General features: G+C 43.9%; 4 protein-coding genes across 4 annotated transcripts in view; 1 reads left to right on the top strand and 3 right to left on the bottom strand.

Moving 5' to 3' along the window:
• Window positions 1–757: 757 nt before the first annotated feature.
• Window positions 758–2,837, bottom strand: LOC128710908 (protein PTCD3 homolog, mitochondrial). The gene has a single exon (XM_053805767.1). It carries the CDS (start codon window positions 2,798–2,800, stop codon window positions 758–760), a length of 2,043 nt encoding a protein of 680 aa, XP_053661742.1. The 5' UTR covers window positions 2,801–2,837.
• A 903-nt stretch (window positions 2,838–3,740) lies between these two features.
• LOC128715335 (uncharacterized) lies at window positions 3,741–11,006 on the top strand. Its single transcript, XM_053810217.1, has 4 exons — window positions 3,741–7,412; window positions 7,485–7,711; window positions 7,783–8,079; window positions 8,147–11,006. Exons 1-4 carry the CDS (start codon window positions 3,741–3,743, stop codon window positions 11,004–11,006), a joined length of 7,056 nt encoding a protein of 2,351 aa, XP_053666192.1.
• Window positions 11,007–12,719: 1,713 nt separating this feature from the next.
• Window positions 12,720–14,185, bottom strand: LOC128716409 (putative SERF-like protein). Its single transcript, XM_053811329.1, has 3 exons — window positions 14,179–14,185; window positions 13,287–13,389; window positions 12,720–12,789 (listed from the first exon to the last, which is right to left on the bottom strand). The coding sequence occupies exons 1-3, from the start codon at window positions 14,183–14,185 to the stop codon at window positions 12,720–12,722; spliced, it is 180 nt and encodes a 59-aa protein (XP_053667304.1).
• Window positions 14,186–17,502: 3,317 nt separating this feature from the next.
• Window positions 17,503–23,637, bottom strand: part of LOC128716414 (uncharacterized) — a 36,634-nt gene continuing 30,499 nt past the window's right edge. The window contains exons 3-7 of the mRNA XM_053811334.1: window positions 18,453–18,511; window positions 18,219–18,375; window positions 17,959–18,139; window positions 17,580–17,888; window positions 17,503–17,511 (exon numbers count right to left, since the gene is read on the bottom strand). Of these exons, the coding sequence (XP_053667309.1) occupies window positions 17,503–17,511; window positions 17,580–17,888; window positions 17,959–18,139; window positions 18,219–18,375; window positions 18,453–18,511 (715 nt within the window). The remainder of the gene's footprint in view (window positions 17,512–17,579; window positions 17,889–17,958; window positions 18,140–18,218; window positions 18,376–18,452; window positions 18,512–23,637) is intronic.

Below are 23,637 nucleotides of genomic sequence, written 5' to 3' on the forward strand. Positions count from 1 at the left end.
CGCACAAATTCACACTGAAACGACTGAAAAACTCATCTAACGCCAAGAATCGCGAATAATGCGGGCAACAATTCAATCGAACACCGTAATGCTAACGTTCAAACAGCTTGCTGGGGTACTATAACCTATGCAGCTGTTATCATATCAACGTGATAACGATAAGCGTGAAGTTCTATTATAAAAAAAGAGTGAAGGTACAGTTGCCCCCATCGTGAACCGACAGTCAATCTATCGCCGAAGGTCAGTGAAGCATTATTATGTTGCTTCTCAACCACGCGTCGCTCGTAACGTTCGCGCCCGAAGCGTAAAGCTGCGGAACGACGTCCACAGTGGGAACGTTCAGTCGTGGAGTCAAGCCGGAACACTGACCTTTTTTGTGTGGGAAATAGTGGCGCTAGTCTGTTCTTGCCTCAAACTTGAACAATGTTTGAGCGAAGCACACATGCTTTGAAGAGTTTGAGGAGTGATGTTGATTTAAAGAAAGGCAGTTAAAACATGAAATGTTTAATCCACTTATTAACATCGAAAAAAACTCCAATAAACTGCTTTGTCTGCCTGTACTACGGCCGCACGTGAACTGTCACGTGGTTCATGTTCTTTCTCCAACAAAAGAGAATTACGAGATGAATAGTTTTCTATTTAACGGCGCCATTGAAGATATTCATCAGTGTGTGTTAAGGAATTCGGTGTAAAATTTTATTCACCACGGCTAAATGATACTGGATTCTCCTTGTCACTCTACGTCTTAGGTCTAGCTTCATTCGCTCCCAGCTACATCCTGCTTTGGATTGATCGGTGTCACTGCTTCCGCTCCGGCAAGACTGCGTATCTTTGACACCTGCGTCTGATCCAATGTAAACGAGTTGAAAATATGTCGACCAATATCCACACTCTCCGGGTACCCGTTCTCGCTGCAATACTGCAGACACTGTATCGCAACCGACGGTGTTCGGTTGGTGATGCAAAGGTTAACGAACTCCCGCAGCCCCTCCACCCTCGGGTCACCAACGAACGAGTTCTGTTCCTTGCTGAGCTTCATGAAAATGGCCGATGCTTTCTCGTAATCAGCGGCACGGGCGCACAATAGCAGTACATCGCCCAACATCTGCCCAGACATGCCGGTGGACGTGGTGGCCCGTGGTCCAGCGGCACGTTCCTCCATTCGGTTCCACATGTCCCACGCGATGTTAGCAAACCGTTGAACCAAATCAGCGTGCTTCGGGTCGTCGGCCGACGGTTCGTTCGTGACCATAATGTGCAGCAACAGATTGACTAGATTTTCCCGGTTCGTATGATCGAACTGTACCATGTGTGACCACAGCAGCGGTATATGCTCGATGGCGGTGTTCATCTCCACCGATCGCAAGATGTCCTCCATAACCGACGGTTCTGGCGTGTAGACGTTCGGCACGAGAAGATGGTACGTGTCCAGGAAGCTTTCCAATGGTTCCGTAGTGGCGAGCAATGTAAAATAGTGACGATAGTAGATTGATTCCTTATAAGAGTCTCCAATCAAGTTGTAGTTTTCGCCATGGTGTAACAGCTGATTCACCCGCTTAGCAAGCTGCTTGTCGTGCAGATGGTTGCGGCACACGTCCATCGCCGTCACGAAAAAGAACGTATCCTTTGGATCTTGAATAGTAAACTCTTTGCCCTCAATTTCGTTCATTATGTCGTGCAGCACGTGACTAACCGGGCCACGCTCGCGGCAGAAAATCACCAGCATATAGTACCAGCTGGCAAGCGAAGGTTCGATACCGAGCTTTTTGAACTCGGCCAGCGTTTTTAGGGCGTACGTACGGGGATGATTATATCCGCCTATCGTCGTCACCGTCTGGAGTATACCGTTGAGCGTGCCAAGATTCGGACGCAACCGTTGCTGCTTCATGGTGGTCATGACTTCGCACACCAGCTCCCACCGCTTGTCGTAGCTTTCCTTCAGGAACGATGCTATATGCAGCAGACAGTTGAATGTGTTCGTATCCAGCTCGATACCCTTCTCTATCGTTTCCTGGTACAGAGCCCATGCTTTTTCCACCTGAAAGAATCGGGACATGCCACGAATCATGGCACAGTAGTGCTCGGAGCGTTTCGTTTCCAGCCCATGAAACAATTCCTCCGCCAGCTCAAAATCTTTCCACGTTTTGCGCTGCCTTTCGCGGCCAACCGTACCCTGGCGGAACCAACGCTCCTCGATTAACTGTTCCGGCAGTGTATCTTCGTGGTTGTAAAAACACACCAGCTCAAGCAATTGCTGCTTCAGTTCCTCGCCAACCTCTATGCCGTTCTTCTTTAGCAGATTGTGCACCAGTATCGCATCCTTCACCTCGACACTTTCTATGAGCTGCTGCAGATCAGTCGTTTCCACCTTACTCTCTTCGTTGTAGACCATCGTCGGTACGAACGCTTGTACCGGTGGATCGGCCTCTTTGTGTTGAAACAGATGGGCGTTCTCCTGCCGTATCCAGTGTGCGGCCTTCCGACCGGCTTCCTGTGCCAGGGCGTACGTTTTCTTGTTCGAGTTCGAGGTCGGTATTAAGTACGGATCGTCGTGATATTTGAAATGGGGAGCGGTTGGATCGAATCCTACTGTGGCCGATAGTGCCATCAGAATATCAGTTGGGCCACGCTCGATCCTGGTTGGTATCGCTATTGTTTCCTTCGGTACACCGGTTTCTGTGGATGCCGCCGGCTGGTGAGTTGAGGTGCTTTGCGATGCGCTTAACACTTTGCCGTATGCCAGCGCTTGGTTACGTGAGTGCACGCGTAACCGGTACATCGATTTCCACAAATTATTCATGCTTTCAATCACTAAACAGAAGATGAAGTGGAGTAAACTCTTTCTTAAATGCTGCACGTTGGTTTTCCCTCTGCTTAGCACCTTTTCGGCACAACAAAAACAACCATGTGTTATATCACGGATAACTAGTGTCAAGAGCGATGTTGTTTAGGTGAACAGCGACACCTATGTGTGAAAGGTTTCCGAAAATATAAACGAAATGTTTCAATAATGTGCATGTGAAATATGTCAGTTATTTTACAGCAACACGACCGAAATTCCCGACAAAAGTTTGAGTTCTTTGCGCGATGATGCGCGTTTACGATTTGATTTTAATTTTAATTATCATCCTTGCTTCACGAGATGCAATTGAGCATGGGCGCCAAACGTTTCAGGGTGGCTTCGAACCCTATGGGGAGGAACTTTTACAACAAAAAAAAAGATCGAGTTTGATGCATCAAATGTCAGTTGAATTTCATAAACGATCAGTTCTCGCAGTTCTCGACCTGTGTGCTTACTTTCAACCGTTGCCTTGGATTCGAAGCGTACAAACAAACAATAACAACAAAAAGAGACGCGAAATTTTCGGTATTTGCGGTGTGCTTACGCTAGAAATCGTGTAGTTCTTCAATTTTTCAACAGAAACAGTTTCCAATGCGATAAGTGATCAGTCGGGGATGTGAAAAGAGTGCAGAAAACAATAGATGTGTGCATCGGAATGTAATCGTGCTATCGTACATAAAGCGAACGTTCCAGGTACCGCCACGACGCCATGTCGGCCAACGACCTCAACCAGTAAAACCGGAAAATGGCCTAAATTCTGCACATTGAAGTAACATGTACAAGCAGTTTGAGCGAAGATTTTGCAAACTTTTTGCTTGATATATTAAATCATACCGTTCTAAAGTACCGCTCGACCCATACTCGTATACACTCGATCGTTCGAAGTACAGAAATCACCATGGATGAATTTGATTCCGCAACGTACTCTATCGAATCGGAACCAGATCGGAAACGGGTATCCCTTGACGATGTTATCCTGCCAACCGTTCGACGCAGTGCAATACAGATTGTTTCGTTGTCACCACGCCGGCAATCGAAGCGACCTGTGCCGCTAACGACTATCGGTGCCGACAACAGCACCATGCAGGTAACGAAGCTGGTACTGAAGACGCCACCCGGTAGCCCAAAACGCCAGCCGAAAACACCCGGTATAATAGTCAAATCGATACAAACGCTTGCTGGCCCGGGTCTTACCGGGAGTGGCGAAACGAACAGCGTACTTACGGAAAAACGAAACATGTCCATCCCGGCCTCAGACAATCCGGCCTCATATCGAATCATGCCGATACTTTCTCCTCAGAATAAGGATATTAGAAAGGAGTTCGAGGTACGGCGAAGTGAGCGGGAGCGTGCAACGAATGACTTTCAAGACTTCCTCCGTGAAAGCTTTAAGGAAAACAAGACTCCGCCTTCTACACCACCACCTGCTTTATCGTCTGTAACTCCCTCCTCGACAGCTATTGAAATCATCCGTATCTCTGATAAGGAGTCTTCAAATGCAGACAGTACGTCTGGTAGCGTAATGCAGCCCAAAAGTACCGACAAGGCTGGTATTGAAAAGGCGGCAAAAGAGGTAATTAAAGTTATCAATTATGAAACTCAGCGTGCTGTGCCGAAAGTACAAATTCATGCTGCGACGCAGCAGGCGACAGCCGATCAACATTCGTCGCCATTGGAAACACGAGAGACTGTTAAAACATCCCACGAAAAGATTGCAACAGAAAGTATTAATAACCCGTCTCAAGGTGAGGCAATCGGTACTAGTATTATTGTGCATCCATCTCAACCTCAAGAATCTCATGTCGCTGTCGAATTAGCAAAGCCACCGCCAAGTTACACGATGCGTCCACCAACCGCTAAACACGTTCCTAGTACTACAAAAACTGCCGCAGTGGAGGATCCGAAGAAGAAAGAGAAATCTTACGATCCCACAAAAGCGCGCGAATTTATGAAGGAACAGCAAGCGAAACGACGTTTGGAGAAAAAGGAAGCTCCGGCTGGGGCTGGCAGTAGTTCCGTTGAAAAGGATCTTATCAAGCAGCGACTGGAAACTCTGCGACAAAGTTCTCAGAAATTGGTGACGAAAAATTTACAAAAAGCTCGCAAACGTTCAGTATCTTGTGCCCCAAAAGAAGCTACCAATATGAACAAGCTATCCGCGACGAGTAAGATCAAAAGTCCAGCTTCAGCTCAATGCAGTGATCGCACATCATCAATCCGACCGACGATGGGATTACGCAAATTTCCCTCCACACCGACCTTGCGATTGATAAAGAAAGAAAAAGATCGACCAGATACAAATCCTACAAATGCATCAAAACCTAAAGAAATTTCATTGCAAGCGAAAGAATCTATACCAAACGTTCCTAAGTCACCTTCAGCCGGTAGTCGAGCTAATGATGCACGAATGGGTAAAGATTCATGTTCCAGCAAATCGGCAAATCCGTCCACCGCAAGTGCGGTAAGTAAACCGAGCATTAAACTTGGCATTCTGCGCAAACCGGACAATTTGACTTTGGACGATGTTGCTCAAAGTCCATTAAAGGAATCGCAAGCTGTGTTAATACCATCAAACAAAGCGAAGGTAAACGCACAGCTCATAGTGATTAATGCCGATCAGGACATTGCGGAACCGACCAAGGAAGCGGAGAAAGAATTGAAGCTTCAAGTGCCAGACGTAATGCTGGTGCCGACAAATGCCACTGCACTGCCCGTGAAACAACAGCATGAAAGTAGTATTGTGATCGCTTCTAAAGTTGAGGAAAATGTAGCACCGGTGGCACCTCATTCTTTGCCGGTCAAGAGCATTCCTCCTTGGCTGAAACAATCCCTTCGTCAACCTGATCCGTATCCGTTTATATTGGCAGTGCGAAAAAAACTTGAGGCCGTACAGCATGTCCGTGAAGAGCAAAACAAACCCACCAATAATCAGGAACAAAAGAACATGCAACAAATATCCAGCTCACGGTACAATTCCTATATGAACGAAATTGAAAGTGTGCCCTTCATTAGGAAGAAATCAGCGGCCAGTCGACAAGCTGAAGAAAATGCTCTAAACAAACAACAATTTAGTACAGCCCGTGACGAAGGATCATCGATTGTAACGAAGATATCACCATGTTCTTCGCCGAATACTACATCCGAGATTAGTTCCATCAGATCAGACATAGCTCTACCACTACCTCCTCTGCTCAGCAGTACCAAAATAGAGATACCTAGTTACGGTGCTTCGAAAACTAGCGGTCCGATTAGTCCCTTATCGGTGGATAGGATTTCTCGTATGAAAATTTCTACTCTTGCAGGCAGTACTACCAGATCACCAAATCACAGTGCTGACGCAAAGTCAGTGGAAATCAGAAAAGATGAGAAGGCTAGATCCTCAAGTCCAACCCATCCTCATGCCCAACAATCGCTTAACGTGTCTCACATGGATCGGTCACAGAAAGAGCTAGAATATCAGCGTTTGTTGGAGTCTTTCAATCGAAGTCTAACACACGTGATCGAAGTCAACCAACAGCTCTATTCAGCGTTAAAGAATGTTCCAACGGCGACCGCAATCCCATCGGTCCCTCAGGACGTACTGCGAATACGAGACGAGATGACGCAAACTTCCTTAACGATACCACGCATTTCAATGGCCACAGTTATGGAAAAGGCCGATACCGACCAGCAAAGTGGGAAAGTGTCTGAACCTACCACAACTACAGCCTCAAACTACAGCGACGACTTTGAGCATCAGAGTCAAACAGAAGCACCGCCGCCACCGGAACAAACACCAAACGACGCTGCAGCCACATTTTCGGCATCATCGACGACAACCTCATCCTCGGGTACTTCATCATCATCATCATCATCCTCTGCAAACAGCAGTGCGAGGAGCGAAACTGGCGATAGTAATACGAAAAGCTCCACGCAATCTTTAACCTCATCATCGTTCAATAACGATCGCGCCGTGTCACCCCCAAGTGTACAAAATCGACCCGAAACGAATGCCACCGACGATGAACGGAAGGCAACTAGTAACACGACAACTGCCCATTCTAGTGATTTCGATTCTCGATCGTTCAGTCTTTCGGATAGTCATAACAATACGACAAACAATCATCCACCGATGCCGGAAGAATATTTACCGTCGTTCGAGGAGAGCTTACGCAGGAAACAATTACCGATCGATAAACAGCAGCTGCATGCATTTAGCGGTCAAACAAAAGAACCTCCACGAGAACGTAATATAGTGCACACGCAAGTTTCACAAGGCAGCAGCATAAGCGAGGAAATACAGCAGCCTAGTCAGGGCGAGGAAAGATCGTTCAGTTTTAAACATTCGGAAAGGGCAAACGATCTGAAAGTGAACTCTGTGCCACTGATGACGAGTTCCTCGGAGGAAAGTATTATGAAAAATAACTCGCAATCGCAAGCGAATAGAGAATCGCTGGTTTACGTGGAGAATGCTGACGCCACTATCAACAGCGATCTTCTCACTGCCATGTTCAATAGAACTGATTTAGAAGTGTCTATCCTTTCTACTACCGTTTCGGAGACAAATCTCAGCTATTCTTCTATTGGAATGGTAAGTCATAGCACTGCAACTCATCATATGTTATTAACATTTCATTGACAATTCTCATCTCTTTCTCTTCAGTTTGATCAACTAATTCAAACGGAACGCAGCAGAGAGGATCACCTGGTATCGCGTGTCCATTCGAAACAGAAGGCTCTCCTTAATCGGGCCAAAGGGCAACTAGCTTGGCTGGAACTACAGAAGCAACGCTATCGTGAAAAAGGTATGACGGATCAAATAACAGCCGTTAAAAAGAAGCAACGTGCGATATTGTTACGACTAGAAAAGGACCGAGCGGAGTTGAACCGGTAAGTGGAAGAGAACTTGTATCCATTGTAATGGACGTAAGACTAACTGTCTGTTGTTTTCGTTGCTTTAGAGCCTTAAAGTCGTCTACGGAGTCGTCGCGTACAATGACGGCTAATAATCCAGGATTGGCATCGAAAATGGTCGATAGCAAACTTAACTCGTACTGTTCATCACCGGTAGCCAATCACTCCGGTTCGCTTACATTGCGCAAATCGTCCAGTAACCTACGTGTTGCTCGTCACCAACACTCTCGTACGCCGGAAAGCCCAAATCGACGATTTGCGGGAACGACTACAACAACTACAAGCAATTCTATACAAATAGCTATTCGTGGCCGGGAACTGGAACCGAACGATCGTTTGGAGGAGTAAGTATTGCACTACTCAATTGTACGTTAATAAAATGTATATTTAACCGGTATATATTTGTTTTAGCATATTGCTCAGGAGAGAAGAAGAATTACGCAAACGCAAGGAACATGTACAGCGTTTGCTTGAGTGGCATCGAAAACTGGAGCGCGAAGAGGAAGAATTGATTGCGGTGGAGGATCGATTGCTAGCCTACAATACTCGCAAGTTGGAGCCTGCTAATACCTCGCGGCAAGAGATGACGATAGAGGAGCGAGTACAAAGGATTGAGAAGAGTTTAAGAACTTTGCACAGCATTCCAACGACTGTTGCTCGTAAGGATGATGGTGCAATCATCGCACAAGACCACGAAGGACGTTCCTCTGGCACGGGTGTTAAAGAACCAGAATCCGAAGAAGAAATCGTACTGACCGGAGGAAGTAAACTAAATAAATTTTGGTACCGCTTGACTGGTATTGAAGAGCAACGATACGAACCGGGACGAAACTATCCAATAACACGACTCCATATGGAAGCACTGTTCGAGGATGCGAAAAGATGTGTGCTGAAACGTTTCCAACGAAACGATGGTCATCTCAAAGAAGCCCTACTCGAGCAGTCGATTAAAATAATTCCACGCAAAGGAAGCGATTCGGATGCGAATACAACGGGAAGTGTGGAAGACACTGCATCATTGCAAAGCACCGCTGTTGGAGAAGAAACGGTCCGCACTGTAGAACATCTAGAAGAGAAAGAAGTCTTAGAAAAAGATACACTAAACGATCTACCAACGATAATAACGAAGGAAACAACCACTACGGATCAAAGGGAAGATGTCGAGCAAGAGGAACCTGATGCAATGTCCAGTGAATTGCCTCCGATGGAGGAGGTGGACGAAAAGTGTTTGCTTTCTTCAACCGTAAACGGATGGTCACCGAGTAGCCGAAAAAGCATCGAATCGGTTGAATTTCACACATTAGAGGAGACAATTACGCAGCATCAATCGACCATAGGTACCGAGCAGAACGTCACGGTAGAAGAAGAACCGATGAAAAGCGAAAGCTACTCTACAACATTCGAAGATCAGTCTGCTTACGCTGATGCTGGTGAAGAAAGCCAACAATTGATCGAAGACATGTCCCTACCACCAATGTTGCTCAATAACACATCGCTCAAAATTGATGATGAGGATTCGGCAACAAGCAGCAGCGCAGAAAGCAGCGCTACAGTGGAACTATCCGTTCCACTAGCGACGGAAGATAACGTAATGGAAGAACTGCACAACCAGGATGAAAATGATTTGGGAACGATTAGCAGCGATACAAGCATTTCAATCGCACAATCCTTGGAGGAAGCAAGCGATAGCAGTTCCATTTCGAATGTCACGACTCCCACAACTGTGACACCCACGGTGACAATAGAACCTATGGACAACAAAGATATTTCTAATACGCACCATTTGCAAGAAGACGATAGAGAAAATGATGTGAAAAGCGTATCACCGACGAGTAACCCATTGAATAACTTGGAGACATTGGAAAGTTCGTACGAAGAAGATATATTTCACACGAAATCCTCCAGCATTTCTGGTACTGCACACGGTACCCCATCCGAGCTAGCTAAACGACTCGCCACGCTCCACGACGAATTGGAGGAGCTGAGTGAGACGCTCGAAAGAACACCTTTAATGAAGTCACCAGTAACAGCAGCTTCATTGGGCACCAAATCCGATCAAATGGAAGATCAGAACAGCTCGGAAGAAACTCTAACATTCGAGTTCGATGAAGATGGTGGCGGTGGAATTGCTTCGCCCTCGGCCGATCTTACGAAGGACGAAGATGGTAAACCGTCCAACGACGCAACGATGAATCAAAACTCTGCAAAAATAGAAGTAAAGCTGAGGTCCAAGGTGATTGGTAGTGGCGATACGATTGCGATTGTTGCGGGTTCCAACTCAGCGTACAATCGTGACTATCCGGCACCATCGCAGCAGTTGTATCACCATCAACTTCAAAATCATCAAACAGAGGGCGGTATGTCAACGCCATCATCCTCTGCTCCTAATATCGGTGTTCGAATGCCAGACATTATCAACGAGGCAGAAGTACTTCGACGTCAGCAGCTACAGATCGAGCAGGAGATTAAGGAACTGGAGCAACAAGTCGGATTTTTTCGCGAAATTCCTAACAAACCTCCACCACCGTACATCCCGCCCGCTAACGGCAGTCCACTAGCGTTGCTATTCCCTTCCGAAACACGAATTGACGAGCTGATCGATGACCGTGTTGAAGAATTGCATCGCGATCGCATCGCACCGGAAACCCTGCACTCAGACCACGTTACCAACGTGTATGAGAAGTTAATCCTGGACATGTGCAAAGAATTGTATCACGATCTTCGTCCGGCTGACCCGACCGTTTCCTTCCGTACGATACCGCATGACAAGCGGCCGCTCGTGTTCCACAATCCTCCCGATGCGTTGCGCTGCATGAAGGACTACCTTCGTGTGAAAATACGGCGGGTGTTGAACGACGCACAGCTAGCCCTACAGCAACAGCAGCACCAACATCAACAGCATCAGCTGTTGCTTCATCATCAGCTGCAACAGCAACATCAGCAACAGCATCCACATCTGCCTCACACGCAACTGCACCATCATCACCTTCTGCAGCATGGCCACTGCACAGCCACCATTCCTTTTCTGTACGGAAACGGTTGCGCCAGCAAGCGTAAACCGGATCAGGTGGATGAGATTCTGAAGCAGGAAACGCACGACGACGATGCACGCTGGACCAACTTCGATCGGGAAGAGATCGAAGTAAAGGATCGCATTACAGACGAACTGCTGAAATCGCTGCTTGCAGAAGCATTAAAGGATATGGGTGAAGCGTACGAACGCAAGGGAAAAGAAGAGAGTTTGATCCAGCGACAGGAAAGTGCCATGTAAAGTGAAGTAGAAACCTAGGAGTACGATCGCTAACAGAGAGAGCACCCAACAACTTTATGTGATAGCAACTGATTTGAAGTGCATTTTTAGGCATTATAGTTTTTTTTTATACTTACTCTCACGCAGTATGTTTTGCAATGCTATGGACTGAAAAAGTTACGCGTAACAGTCGTGTAGCGCAATAGCATCAATCCGACTGCGTATAGATTGCTCAACTTTCACAATACTTAATTTTTACCACACGCTGAAGTGTTTTTAGTTGTAAGACTTGCATGTGTAATAAAAAAAGGTGATTTGAAAGACACACATGTATTTTGTTTTGATTTTTGGGATGTGTTCCTTTCCATAGTAACAGTGTAAATCTTTCATCATGGTGGTTTATTTGCGTTTACTTCTATTTGCTTTACGGTCTTCTATACAACAGCTACTTTCGGGTGTGTGTAGGATGGGATAATATTTTAATCAATCACCTACCGGCCTTCTCACTCACCATTCGCAACTTTCTGCTATCTTTGCTATATCTCGCCCTGTTTGGGGTGTAGATTTTGTTCTAATTAATAGTAATAATAAAAAAAAGTACATCTCAATACAAGCAAATAAAATTGAACTTATCCACATACATATTACAGGCCATTTCCATCATTACCGTCAGTGCCGTGAACTTGTGATCATCAAAGCTAGCAAAGGGAAAAAAATGTGGTGGTTCGCAAACTCACACTTCATCTGACTGGTTTGCGTTGAATAGTTATACACTTGGTTGAGCATATCAATAAAATGGCATCTATAAGATACAAAACGGCACAAGAAAGAGAAAGTTTTCCAGCTGTGTTAGCTTTAAGTAGAAGTATCTTTTTTTTTACACGGATTGGACGAAAGCATAACATCATGGACGCACCATACAAAAGATTCACGAAACGAAATGTCTAACAAGATAGTGTTCAAAATTCAGTCCCCATCGTTCATTCAATATTCTTATGTCTCATCGCTGTCAGGTCAGATCGAATACAACACGAAAGTTTCACCCTTTTGTTATACACCTCAACTGTGCGCATATCGGCTACGCGTAATCGTTACTTACAAGACAGTAACGCTTCCACTTGCTACTATACCCTTTTAACTTTAACAATACTTGAAACGCGTGTATGTGTGTTTGCAGTTTGCCTGCCGTTGCTTACTGTTTCGTTTGGCTTGTTTGAGCTCGCTGAGTTTGCTGCTATTGCTTTTTATCGGGACGTCGTGGACTGGGTACTGTTCAATGCATAGCATTTTTGCTCTCATCTGTAGATTCAACCTAACCCACACGTCTAATACTAGCTAGTGTAAACCGAAACCGTAACACGGCTTGTGCACCAAACTGGTACTATGTGAAGAAGCGTTCAATCAAATCGCGGGTAAAATATCCATTGCGGTCGTGCAACTTCGTACTACCTAATAGTTTTGCTACAAAATTGCAGCATTTTTCTTTTTCGCTATTCAAAAGTAAAACGATCATAAGCTTCACCGAAATGACAGCAACACAGCACGAAGAAAGTTGCTGCTAGGATCAAAGGACCAATTATTTCAAAAACATATTTACCAAAAACAAAGCGTATAGCGGATGAAGTGCACGAGCAGTCAGAGTGTGTCGGTTAGTACGATGGGTTTGGCCTTCTTTTCGTGATTACGAATTAGGGGTGCTTTTTGGGCGATGTTTCGCGCGTGTCGGTACGGACATTAACTCTTGATCGTATGCTGTGCTGCTTCCTCTTTTTTCTGCTGCTTTTGTCGCATTATGTCAGCATCGCTGGAAGGAGAAGAAAATGTGCCTTTTAACACCATCAACTATGATTGATAATATGATTAACTAATTAAATATGTTCAAGCTCTGGAAGGATGAAGGGAACTGGTAGAAACAGGGAACGAATAAAGTACATTTGGGCCAAATGGCATCTCAGGAAAAGTTCAATGTGAAAAGTAGGCAATGAGCTTCAGACAATCGTGTTGACGGTTGTGATAGGTCTATATTCAAACCAAATCGCGTTTACGAACCAATGCAGACCTTATGAATCGATATTATTTCTATGTCTATTCTCTTCGAAATATAGATAGCACCTTTACAGCGCAATCACACTATCTCATCAAAAAGCAATTCTAATCAACTCAAAGGAAATACGAACATTGGGCTACATGTACTTTAACAAAACAAGACACGAACAGATATCAAGGGACTGTGAAACAACATTCGATAAGGGACGTAGCACCCATTTTCATTTTGGTAAAGAATATGAATGTTCCACCTACCGCTGCTTCCTCTGCTCGTGAGTAAGCCCATCGTCCCGTTGCTTCGGTTGACCGGCATTCTTTTTCTGATTCTTCGCACGCGCCAATTCACGCTGATTTCCACCTGTAAAGAAGAATGTAAAATTTTAATTCATTATGCTCTACCTGTCGTAAAAGCAATATCAAAAACTGGTATGCGATGCGCCTTGCTGGGCTGAAATGGTTTTGTCGCTGTTGTGTTGTACGCTGTCGGTAAAGGTAAAAACATAAACAAAGCCTCCCTCTCTCCTAGCCTACTTGCATCGCATTAACCACCACTTCGGCAGCATGCTGCTGCTACAAACCGTACCACCTTTTATCCAACACGTTTCATTTGCATACCAAAAGCAAACAAGTCTTCAGCGTTTGAAACTGGGAGTGGAGACGATTTTCTCCTGGTGCAGTGTATTATTTAACATCTTCACCTTTAGCCCAAAGAGACTGGCGATGGTGAAATGCCCATCTCCTAATGGAGCTTTCGAATGTACCAGAAGCACCGAACGATGGCATTTGTCATAGGGTGGGAAGGCTCATAGTGAAGCTACGCTACGCAAGCAAAATGATACGCACTGTTAGCAAGAAATTCCTAATTGAATATAATTCGAATTTTTACCACTCCTCACACTGGTTTTATGTAGTATGGAAACATTCTAATGAAAGCTGCAAAATGCATCATGACATGGCCATCAATGGCAGACAGAGAACATTACGTCGCACATAGAAGATCCCTGACCTCTCCTGTCCTGTGTTTCTCTTCCTTCAACAACGAATCCTACACCAAACCGCGAATGATGCCGTCCACGCAGTGTTAACACTTGTTTTCGTATGCACCGGTACGAAATATTGCAAGCATAGCTATTCGCAGCATACTTACGGGTCATTTTCTATTTTAGAATCGAGTAGAATACGCCAAAAACAACTCTCACTGCAGGCAGATAGAAGCGGTCCACCAGGGTAATGCGAATATGCGATACAGTAACGAAGCCCCAAACAGGAAAAAAAACTATGATCACGGTCGATCTTAAATACACCGGAACTGTGGATTTGGTGAAGGAAATTTCGAGAAATAGTGCCTTTTTTACTTGATCTATCGCAGTGGTCAAATAATGGTCTTTCGCTACACACCGATGTGAACCCCAAAGTGAAAGGGTAGAGAAGGTAAGCTCAGAATTCAATTTCTGACCCAACCACAAGCTGTCATTTCAGTTTGACAGTTGGGAGCAACACATAAGCGGGAAATCGTTGCAGCAAAAGTGGAACCGAAAATTAAATGCAATGTTTATGAGCCAAAGCTCTTCTCGGCTGAAACCGCGATCGAATAGATTTCGACGAACCAAGCCACGTAATTCATTTCATTATTTTATGATAACATGAGAGTTCGATGAATCGTCACGTGTGTCAGGGTTGTCAGACTCTTTTTAGAAAACGACAGACTGTACCAAATCAACGCGGCGCTTGGAAGCATGGACCTCTGCACTGTTGCACGATGCTCAATACAAAATTTCAGTCGTACCTAGGTAAATTTTACACATTTTATTCTTCTTATTCAGCGCTACAATCGCATTGGTCTCTTTGTCCATGTAGATTACCTAAAAGGACGTTACGGTCTCGGTCTACTACCGGGTTATGTGCGCGTCTAATTCACTGTATGATAGTGAGTTCAATCGTACAGTTCACAGAATTCTTCATCGAAGTAGCACAACCACCACCATTGGTCCTTTCACACATACGGGACGAAGAATCCTTTTGAACAGCTTCCCGTACGCTGAAATATTCTACAACACTTTTACTATTTCATGCAAACATGCAACTGAATGAAATTCTAAACACCCATTGTTATATCTTCCAATGGTAAATTTATTTAAACATAAGTTAACATTACCGCATTGTGGTGACATTAATTTTCAGAAAAAAAGTAAGATTACTAACTTAACATTCATCTTTAACATGTGCATGATACTGAGAAGAAAAAAAAAACATAATCATACAGCACTGTCTTCTGTGGTTGGATCGTAATGCTAAGAACCGTCAATAGCGTTTGAACCGATCGACAGCAATCAGATTGTTGGACGATCTTTAATTCTAGCTTAGAAAAAATGCTCTTCAGTAAGGAAACCAACGTCAGCAAACTAATTTCTTTTTCGAACTTCAATGAACTGTTTAGCGCTTGCTTTTTAAACACAACATTATGTACAAATAGATGGCCCGGGAACCATTCGTATACATAACTTTGATTTTCACGATTCTTTCCGCTATCATTTGTTGTCTGATCTTCTGATCGGTTTGAAATTCCGCAATCTAAAATTATTTTTTCGCAAACCCATTTCGTCGTGTGCTTCTAGATCTGTGCCAAAACATAATTTAAAAACTAGATGGTTGAGTTAGAACCAAATTCTCTTGGATTTCCTGGACAATTTTCACACTATATTAACAGTTTATCACACCGTAAATTCCTCGTTTTCACTTTGTGTTGTGCGTATTTTATTTTTCATGTACAAAATTGACTGACGGACAGGCGAAACGAATAGAAAAAAAAATCCTCACACAAACACACATTTTTCGCTTAGCGAATATTATCCCATTTGTTTAAATATCCCTACGATACAAACAGTTGCAAATGATCAATGAAAACAACGTGCCGGAAATTCTTGCCCTCCGTTCAGGACACCGAATGGTAACACATTTCCAATAAAGGCGTTCAGTAGAAGACAATAAACAATAGCGGTGATTTGTTGAACACAATTATCAATAGCAACAAATAGCAGTTGAATCGTCGTTGAACAGTTTTACACGACACGTCGCGGTGCCAAAAAAGAAATTGTTAAAACCTAACTACTAATATTCCACTATGCGTAGACTACCCTGTCCATTGCATTTACGTGGCGGTTTTCTCCTACCTTTTCCCTAGCTGAATCCGTTGCTAACGAAGCTTAGTTTTATCTTCATGGGTTCGAATTATAGTGCTTTTTTTTTTTCATTTAAGTTCCATTGTAACTCCCTAGTTCAGCCCTCGCTTAACTACTCTGTACACCGAGTATGCCCTGCGTTCCTTCAAGGGCCATCGCAATAAAACACGCGCCGTCGGGGCGTCGCTTCAATTATCAATTCCTATTAACACTAGTAGTTTGCAAATTTAAATGTTTTTTTCCCTGTTGCCACGAACAGTAGAAAAAAAAGCTGCCGTACCACTATCTACGATCATTCGCATTAATCGCTATGTTTTGATTACCCACTTCAAATAGTTTATTGGTTAAAAGTTGTAAAACAAAAAAAGAAACACGCTTCCACACATTACCCGCCAGTTCTTACGGTAAAAAAGTCGGAACGAAGGTAAGTTGGTATGCAATGTTTGTTTTTCTTTTTCGTCTGCTCTAGCCGAATGTACGTCTTATAAACAAATACGATTATTTATGGTATTTAAAGTAAAGTTAACTAGTGGAATACAAGTAAGGAAAACATAAAAAAAACCCTTCATTGACACTTTCTTGAGCAAAATCCTAGGCCACAGCTGCTGGTTGATTTACAGCCCGCTGCATTGATCTTGCAGTGAGAAGATTAATATAGTGATATAAAACATATCATCCATAGGGAACTCGCAGAAATTGTTGACCACAACTGTTCTGCAGAGCAATCCAATCTCTCACACAAGAACCAACTGGCTGGAGCCAAACCACCAGACCGCGGACCTAAACGCAAATTCCATTCAATTTGCGTGCAAAAAGAAGCACAACCTAGCGCATTGGCAGCACCTGAGATGGTACGGAATCTAGTTCGAATTCAACGAACACAGCTCGCAATTGGTTTGCGGACCGCAAAGTCCGCCACAGGACGGTGGCATCTTGAACGCCAACACTCCAGCCGTCTGGAAGTTGGCATAGTTGTTCCAGCAGGCAGCGGCGGCGGCCGCAGCAGCGGGCACCTGCCACAGCGCGGCAGCATTCGTTGCCAGCTGTTGTTGCTGTTGTTGAAGCTGCTGTTGTTGCTGCTGTTGCTGCTGCTGCTGTTGCTGTTGTTGCTGCTGCTGTTGTTGCTGCTGTTGCTGTTGGTTATTTTGTTGCGATGGTGGTTGTTGCGGCTGTTGTGTCTGTTGTTGCTGCTGCTGCTGCTGTTGTTGCTGTTGCTGCTGTTGCTGATTCTTTTTGGATTTTGCTCGGGAGGAACCTTTACTGCGGGTCACAGTACCTCCCGGGGTTTCTACTCACATAACCTACAAAGCAAAAAACCGAAAACGTTAGCGAGGTGAATGACGGTAGACAGTGGCAACCTGGCACGAACCTGAAGTATTTGTGATGCCTCGAACGCGGTGCCGGGCAGCAGAATGACCGGTGTCGAAACGTGGCCCGCCTCCACGCAGATCATGTTCGGGTACTCATCATCACCAAAGTCTTGACACTCGCGGGCCTTCTCCATCCACGGGTTCCACACGACCGTATCGGGAAAGTTGTACTTCTGCAGACGCATCTTGCGCCCGGACACAACGTTCGTGATGATGTGTTCCTGCGGTGTGTGCTGGTAGATTCGATCCGTCCATTCGTTGATTGTCACCGCGTCACGACCCTCCTGATAGATGGCTCCGTCCCGCGTCTGTAACAGGGAAGCGCACTATAGCAAATTGTGTTCCGACTGCAGCAACGTTTCGGCAGGACCACCTTACCTTATCGATGAATGTACAGCCGTGCAGTCCCGTGATCTGACACCGACGCACGTCCGGCACCTTTAGGTAAGTGTGCAGCAGCAGATTGAACGAGAAGGTCATGTCTTTGCTCGGATTGTACACGCCAATGTGGAAGTGGAGTTCCTTCTCGCGCAGAATCAACCGGTACGTGATGCGGAAGCTGCAGAGACAAAGAGATGCAAACGCACGGTGCATATGTAGCGACCATCGAGGACGATTTCAAACCCCCTAATGCTTACGGATAGTTCCACATCGAGCGGGTGATTTCGTTGTCCATTAGGCTGAAGACCGCTTCCACGTCACCGCTCGGTAACCGTTCCGGGGCACGCTCCAGTGTCCATCGTACCACCCGGCCAAAACCATGCTGCGGACCAAAGTTCCAGGGGCCAAATTGGGCTGTTCGAAACGAGTGTCGACATTAATTTCCAATACGTGTACATGTCCGCAGCAACTATCACCTGTCAAATACTTACGAAAAATGAACGGTATACCACCACGGATTGCCTTCTTCCCATCGAAAACTGCCAGTTTGCTGTAAGTGAGAATAAAAGAGATATGTTTACGATTAACATTCCATTCGATTGCATAAACCATTAACTGTGAAATAATTGTTAATGAGCATCCATGTTTTTGGCATGATTTATGGTGTGCCTTCAGCATGCCCAATGTTGGGTGAAAAGTGTAGCGATTCGATCGATTCGGCCGGCTCTCAAAGTATTTCTTCCAGTACGTTTGCGAACATAAAAGCTAACAACTCCGACAGTTTGGCAATGCTTTTACGCTTCCGGTCGTATGAAGGTATGCGGTAAGTGATCTTGGAGAGTTATATTTACCGCCGATTCATCAGCTCGTGCTAAGGAAACGATCAATTGAGCAATGTTTAGCGATATGTTACAGTCCATTTGCTTACCAGCAATGGGCAGGTATGCCACGTGATGCAAATCAAGCTAACATTAAGCTTTGGCTTTGTTAACTTAAAAATGCACAACAGTGGATTAGGATGTAGCTCAAAAATCCCACTAATTTCTAAAGCATTACGGTATGGCAATTTGTAAACACTAATTGTTAACAATTTGCTTCATATTTCATATAAAATGCTCATATAATCAACTAACATGCTTTCAGGAAAGTAATCTAATACAATTCCTATAATTGCGTACATTTCTAGACATTGTTTAGAAATTATTTCGGTTTTTCGGTCGAGATTTCGGTATCGAGTCCACAAGAAAGTTTCCATCGTATTGCAACAGTAGACGCCACTAGTACATTAAAGGCAGGAATTTCAGATCATGTGGAATATTTGTTGGTTGGAGATCTGTTTTATAATATAGCATTCATTATATTTGGATATTTTTATTAAGGTTGTTTATTTCATTTAGCGAAATCAAGGAAAGTTTGCAGAACAAAAGCGTCATTTGTCGGAAGCGTTTCTTCTAAAGAGTACGCTGTGTAGGATCTGTCTTTTGTCACAAGAAAATTATTTGGTTGTTGTCATATCTGTCAAAGTGACAGTAGTAGCTTACCACTAGAAAATAGACGTCAGTATAGGGTTGAAACTGCTAGTGGACGCTCGTTTTTCTCTCTTGTTCCAAGATACAACAGTAGTATTTAGGAATAGTCCAAACGTATGCCATTTCCTTTGGTTCCCTCAAGGAAAGCCATGGTCTATACATGATGGGATCAGAAAGGTACAGTACAAACTAATTCTGAAAAGCTGTCAGAGTGTGACACTAGCCTCGAGCCACTGTAATTTCCATCAAGGCATTGCCCGACTCAATATTACTGCTTTGAGAATAACTAAAACGAAATCTAACCAAATCAATCTCTCGATAAATGTGTAAATTAGTTAATGTACGACTATGTCGATAATTATTAAATCGTTTTAAATATTATTGTCATACTACTATTCCTGAAATATTCATTCTTCTTTCTAGCATCACTATAAGCAGTGTGTTGTGCGATCATTTATACAATTGCTAAAATGTGTACATTGGGAGTGACTTCCGTTCCAACATTACATAATCGAACCAGTTCAAAGAAAGAAAGTTAATAAACCGAATAAGAAGGATATCAAGTCCATGCCAAATGGACTATAATTATAAAAGTGTCGTAATAATATCATAACACCATGCGTCACGGAGTCGATCATCTGTTTTATTGAATGAAAGAAAACAACCAGGAGCGCGTACACCTTCTCCATTCATTCATTCAGCAATGACATTTTAAAGGACTCACGTACCACGTTTGCTTCACCGAGCGACAACTGTTTCCTGGGTGAAACGATGAATGGAATTGCCACGCTTATCAATTAAACGATACCACCGAACGCCAGTGGTGTTGGTGTACAGCTGGCAAAACACACGCTCATTCATCTGTTGAGCCTCCGAAGACCTTGCACCAACCGGAAGTGTGTAAGCAGCGTGCTTGCTGTAACGTACGTACCGCATCTTGAGCTTTCATTCATCGATCCGAACTGATCACCTGGTACGCTTCGCATACGATCATTGATCGACTAGAGCGGCATCTGCTATCGGTGAAATCACCGGAAGTGATAACGATGGGTACGTTCGACACACCGTACCACTGTTGGGGCCATGTTGCTGGATAATTAAAGGCTCCCCTTCAGCTGCTGCCGGTCCCGGTGGTGGCTGTCCCAATTTCCCCACCAACTGTCGAGATGCATTGACAGCATCATTACCATCCGCTCATATTTTTTTTGTGGTTGTCATTTAAGCGATTTTACCGAATAATTATTTTTCAAACTTAACGAACTATAACCGAAATGCAAAAGACTCTTCTTTTGCAAAGCTTCTGGAGTACGTTGAAATCTACCAACTCTCTGCGGGATAGGTACAAGCGCGCATCCACATGATCACTTGGATGAAATTAGCATACGGCGCGCGTGATCATGTACAACAACTGCACGATGAGCACCATTTCACTCGCGAACGAACAATCGAGAAGCACCCATCAACAAAGCATCCCGATGCTGATCAGCTCAGGTCGGGTTAAACTCGACAGGCACCCGGCCCGAATCACGCGAACCGACGAGAATCTAGAAGCGCCACTGACCATTTGGCCAACTTTGTACACCGGGAGCGCCACAGATGGTCAGAACGATGACAGACCTTTTTTTTCGGCCACCTCCCCTTTTTTTTCCTTTACCTCCCAATTGTTCCACTCGCACACGCTTCGCGGCCTTTCCGGCTGTTCCTCTATTGGGGCTAGCCCGCAAAAGTGTAATTGTTCGTATGGTAATGAACGGTCCAGGATAGTTAATTACTTTTTTCAGCAATCAATTATCGAGTTACCGTTTAACGCGCACCATCGTTGTTTGACGCCTGTACGATCGGCCCCAAGCCCTTCTCTCGCTCTCGCTTGTTCCGGTTTTTGTTATTTCGTCTGTTGAAGTTGGTGCTTTTTTCTTGCCTTGCCTCTCGTCTAAAGAGTCATCTCAGAACCCCTTGGCGTGGCGCAGCCATTCATTTCGTTAGCGCGCGAAGAATGGGGTGTGCTTGGGGTGGTTCTTCCCCCCCCCCTCCTCCTCCTCCTCCTCCTCCTCCTCCTCCTCCTCCTCCTCCTCCTCCTCCTCCTCCTCCTCCTCCTCCTCCTCCTCCTCCTCCTCCTTCGCTAGTACCGCTCGATCGTGATCTTAATGTATGTGTATTTTTTTAGTTCATTAATTTTGTCGGCCCCCAGCCTGGGGCTCATCAAGCGAAGATCGTCATTTTAGAGGGCACCCTTTGGTGTGTGGATGGTAATTTGATTTTTTGCTTTCCCCCTGTTGGTGTACCGGAATATATATTTTTTTGTGGATAGATTTTCTTTCGGTACACAAAAAAGTACACAGCTCGTGGTGCAAAATTAACGACAAGCAACCGCTCCGAACTGTCCGGTCCGTTCATGAATTTCCAATGCTTACCGTTAGATTGCAGTGGCGTAAATTAAATTGCAGTCGAGGCTAGCCTCACAAGTATGTAACTGTACGTGAAGAGCTAAATTGATTGCAATATTAAAAGTTAGTATAAATGTAACGTACTTATACGTAAAGGCTCAATATTTAAAGATTAACATAATAAACAGAAAGACACATTTTAAAGTTTAGCTCTAAAAAATAAACAAAAATAAAATATAAATTAAGCAAATAGAATAATTTATTGATCATCAATTTGATCTTTTAATCATTGCAATTAGAAGTTGGTATAGGAACCATTCGAACAAGGAAATAAAATTTCAGAAATTCAAAATAAAAATCCAATTACTAATTATTAATGGTTAATCGAGTTCGAGTTTTGTATGTGTAACAATTGAACATGCAGACAACAGCTCATCGTTAAAATAACTCATATGTTTTAAAATTATAAGCTATTGTTTATTAACATAATGGAACATTTTCCCGAGAGTTTAACTAGATAAACGCCTTACAGCAAACTATCAAGTTCCTCCCGAGCCAAACGGTTGAAAGGTTAAAACATTCAAAACTATTCTACTAGCTGTCATTTTTTTTTCACTCACGGATAATCCACCCGCCGGTTAATCCGGTTCCGGATAATCGACGTTCTACTTTATGAGAAATGTAACACATCTCAACTTCGATTAGAATGACTACAACGACTGCAAGAGGTTGCAAATTCAACACCCTGTGAGGATTGTTATAGTAGATGATGCATAAACACCATTTCCACCTGCAAAAAATGATGTCGCAGTCTTAACGAACGCTATCAACGTTGTATCTTAAACTTTACCCCCAAAAAACAGACCTTATCGTTGCCGTTAAGTGACATAGAACAAAAAAAATACCAGACAAACAACGGTTATCATACCCTATCGTATGAAGCTATTCGAATGAAGCACACATTAACAACACTCACAATTAACTTCATTTTAAGCGAAGAATCTGTTAGAAGAAAAAAATACATACACACAAACACTTTGCATGTTACGATGACTTCAGCGGTTAATGGAAATGGAAGAGAAATTCAAACACATTTCATTCGCATACGATTTGCCTAGTATACCGGTCGGTCAGTTGGGTCTCTTCAAGCAACGGATGGTTCCGGCCGTTTGAAAGCAACTTCGTACAACAGCCTGTGCCGTTTATATACTTTTCATTATTTAGTCAAGTAATAAAAAATCGCCAAAAGTCCCCTCTCGTGTGTGATCGCGGGGTAAAAAAAACAGTGTTTTAAAAATGAAACCGGTACACTCATTATCTAACTGAAAAGCAGAAACAAAAAAAAAATCATTAGCATTTAAGCGTTCGGTCGCAATAACGGAAAGACGCTCTCCCTTTTAACTGCCCTTTGGCGAGGGTACCTATTCCGGGGTACAACGACGATCGTTTGAAACAATTTAAAATTTTCATCACTTCAAGTGACGAGGCTGTAAAGCATTTACTTTACATCCCCGGCAATTGTAAGCTTTGAACGTGAATGGTATTGTGAGCGAAACGTGGCTTCAAACATTGACTGAAATGTGTCTCCATGACTATTTGGAAATGGGTAAATGAAATCATAGATTAAAGGATAAAACTATTGACAAGATTTTTGCTGAAGATCACCAAGAACGTCTACGTAAATGATGGTTCCCTGGAACATTCGACTATCAGAAGAAAACTTATAGATGTTCATCTTAATATCTAGTACGGGAAGAAAGAGC

Source organism: Anopheles marshallii, chromosome 3, assembly GCF_943734725.1.
Source record: "Anopheles marshallii chromosome 3, idAnoMarsDA_429_01, whole genome shotgun sequence".
Taxonomy (NCBI): Eukaryota; Metazoa; Arthropoda; class Insecta; order Diptera; family Culicidae; genus Anopheles; species Anopheles marshallii.

Bases quoted from the DNA above. Each gene is read 5' to 3' on its own strand.
- LOC128710908 (XM_053805767.1), bottom strand. From the start codon at position 2,800: ATGAATAATTTGTGGAAATCGATGTACCGGTTACGCGTGCACTCACGT.
- LOC128715335 (XM_053810217.1), top strand. From the start codon at position 3,741: ATGGATGAATTTGATTCCGCAACGTACTCTATCGAATCGGAACCAGAT. The intron at 7,413-7,484 runs GTAAGTCATAGC...CTTTCTCTTCAG, and splicing joins GCTATTCTTCTATTGGAATG to TTTGATCAACTAATTCAAAC. The intron at 7,712-7,782 runs GTAAGTGGAAGA...TCGTTGCTTTAG, and splicing joins GACCGAGCGGAGTTGAACCG to AGCCTTAAAGTCGTCTACGG.
- LOC128716409 (XM_053811329.1), bottom strand. The intron at 12,790-13,286 runs GTAGGTGGAACA...TTCTCCTTCCAG, and splicing joins CACGAGCAGAGGAAGCAGCG to CGATGCTGACATAATGCGAC.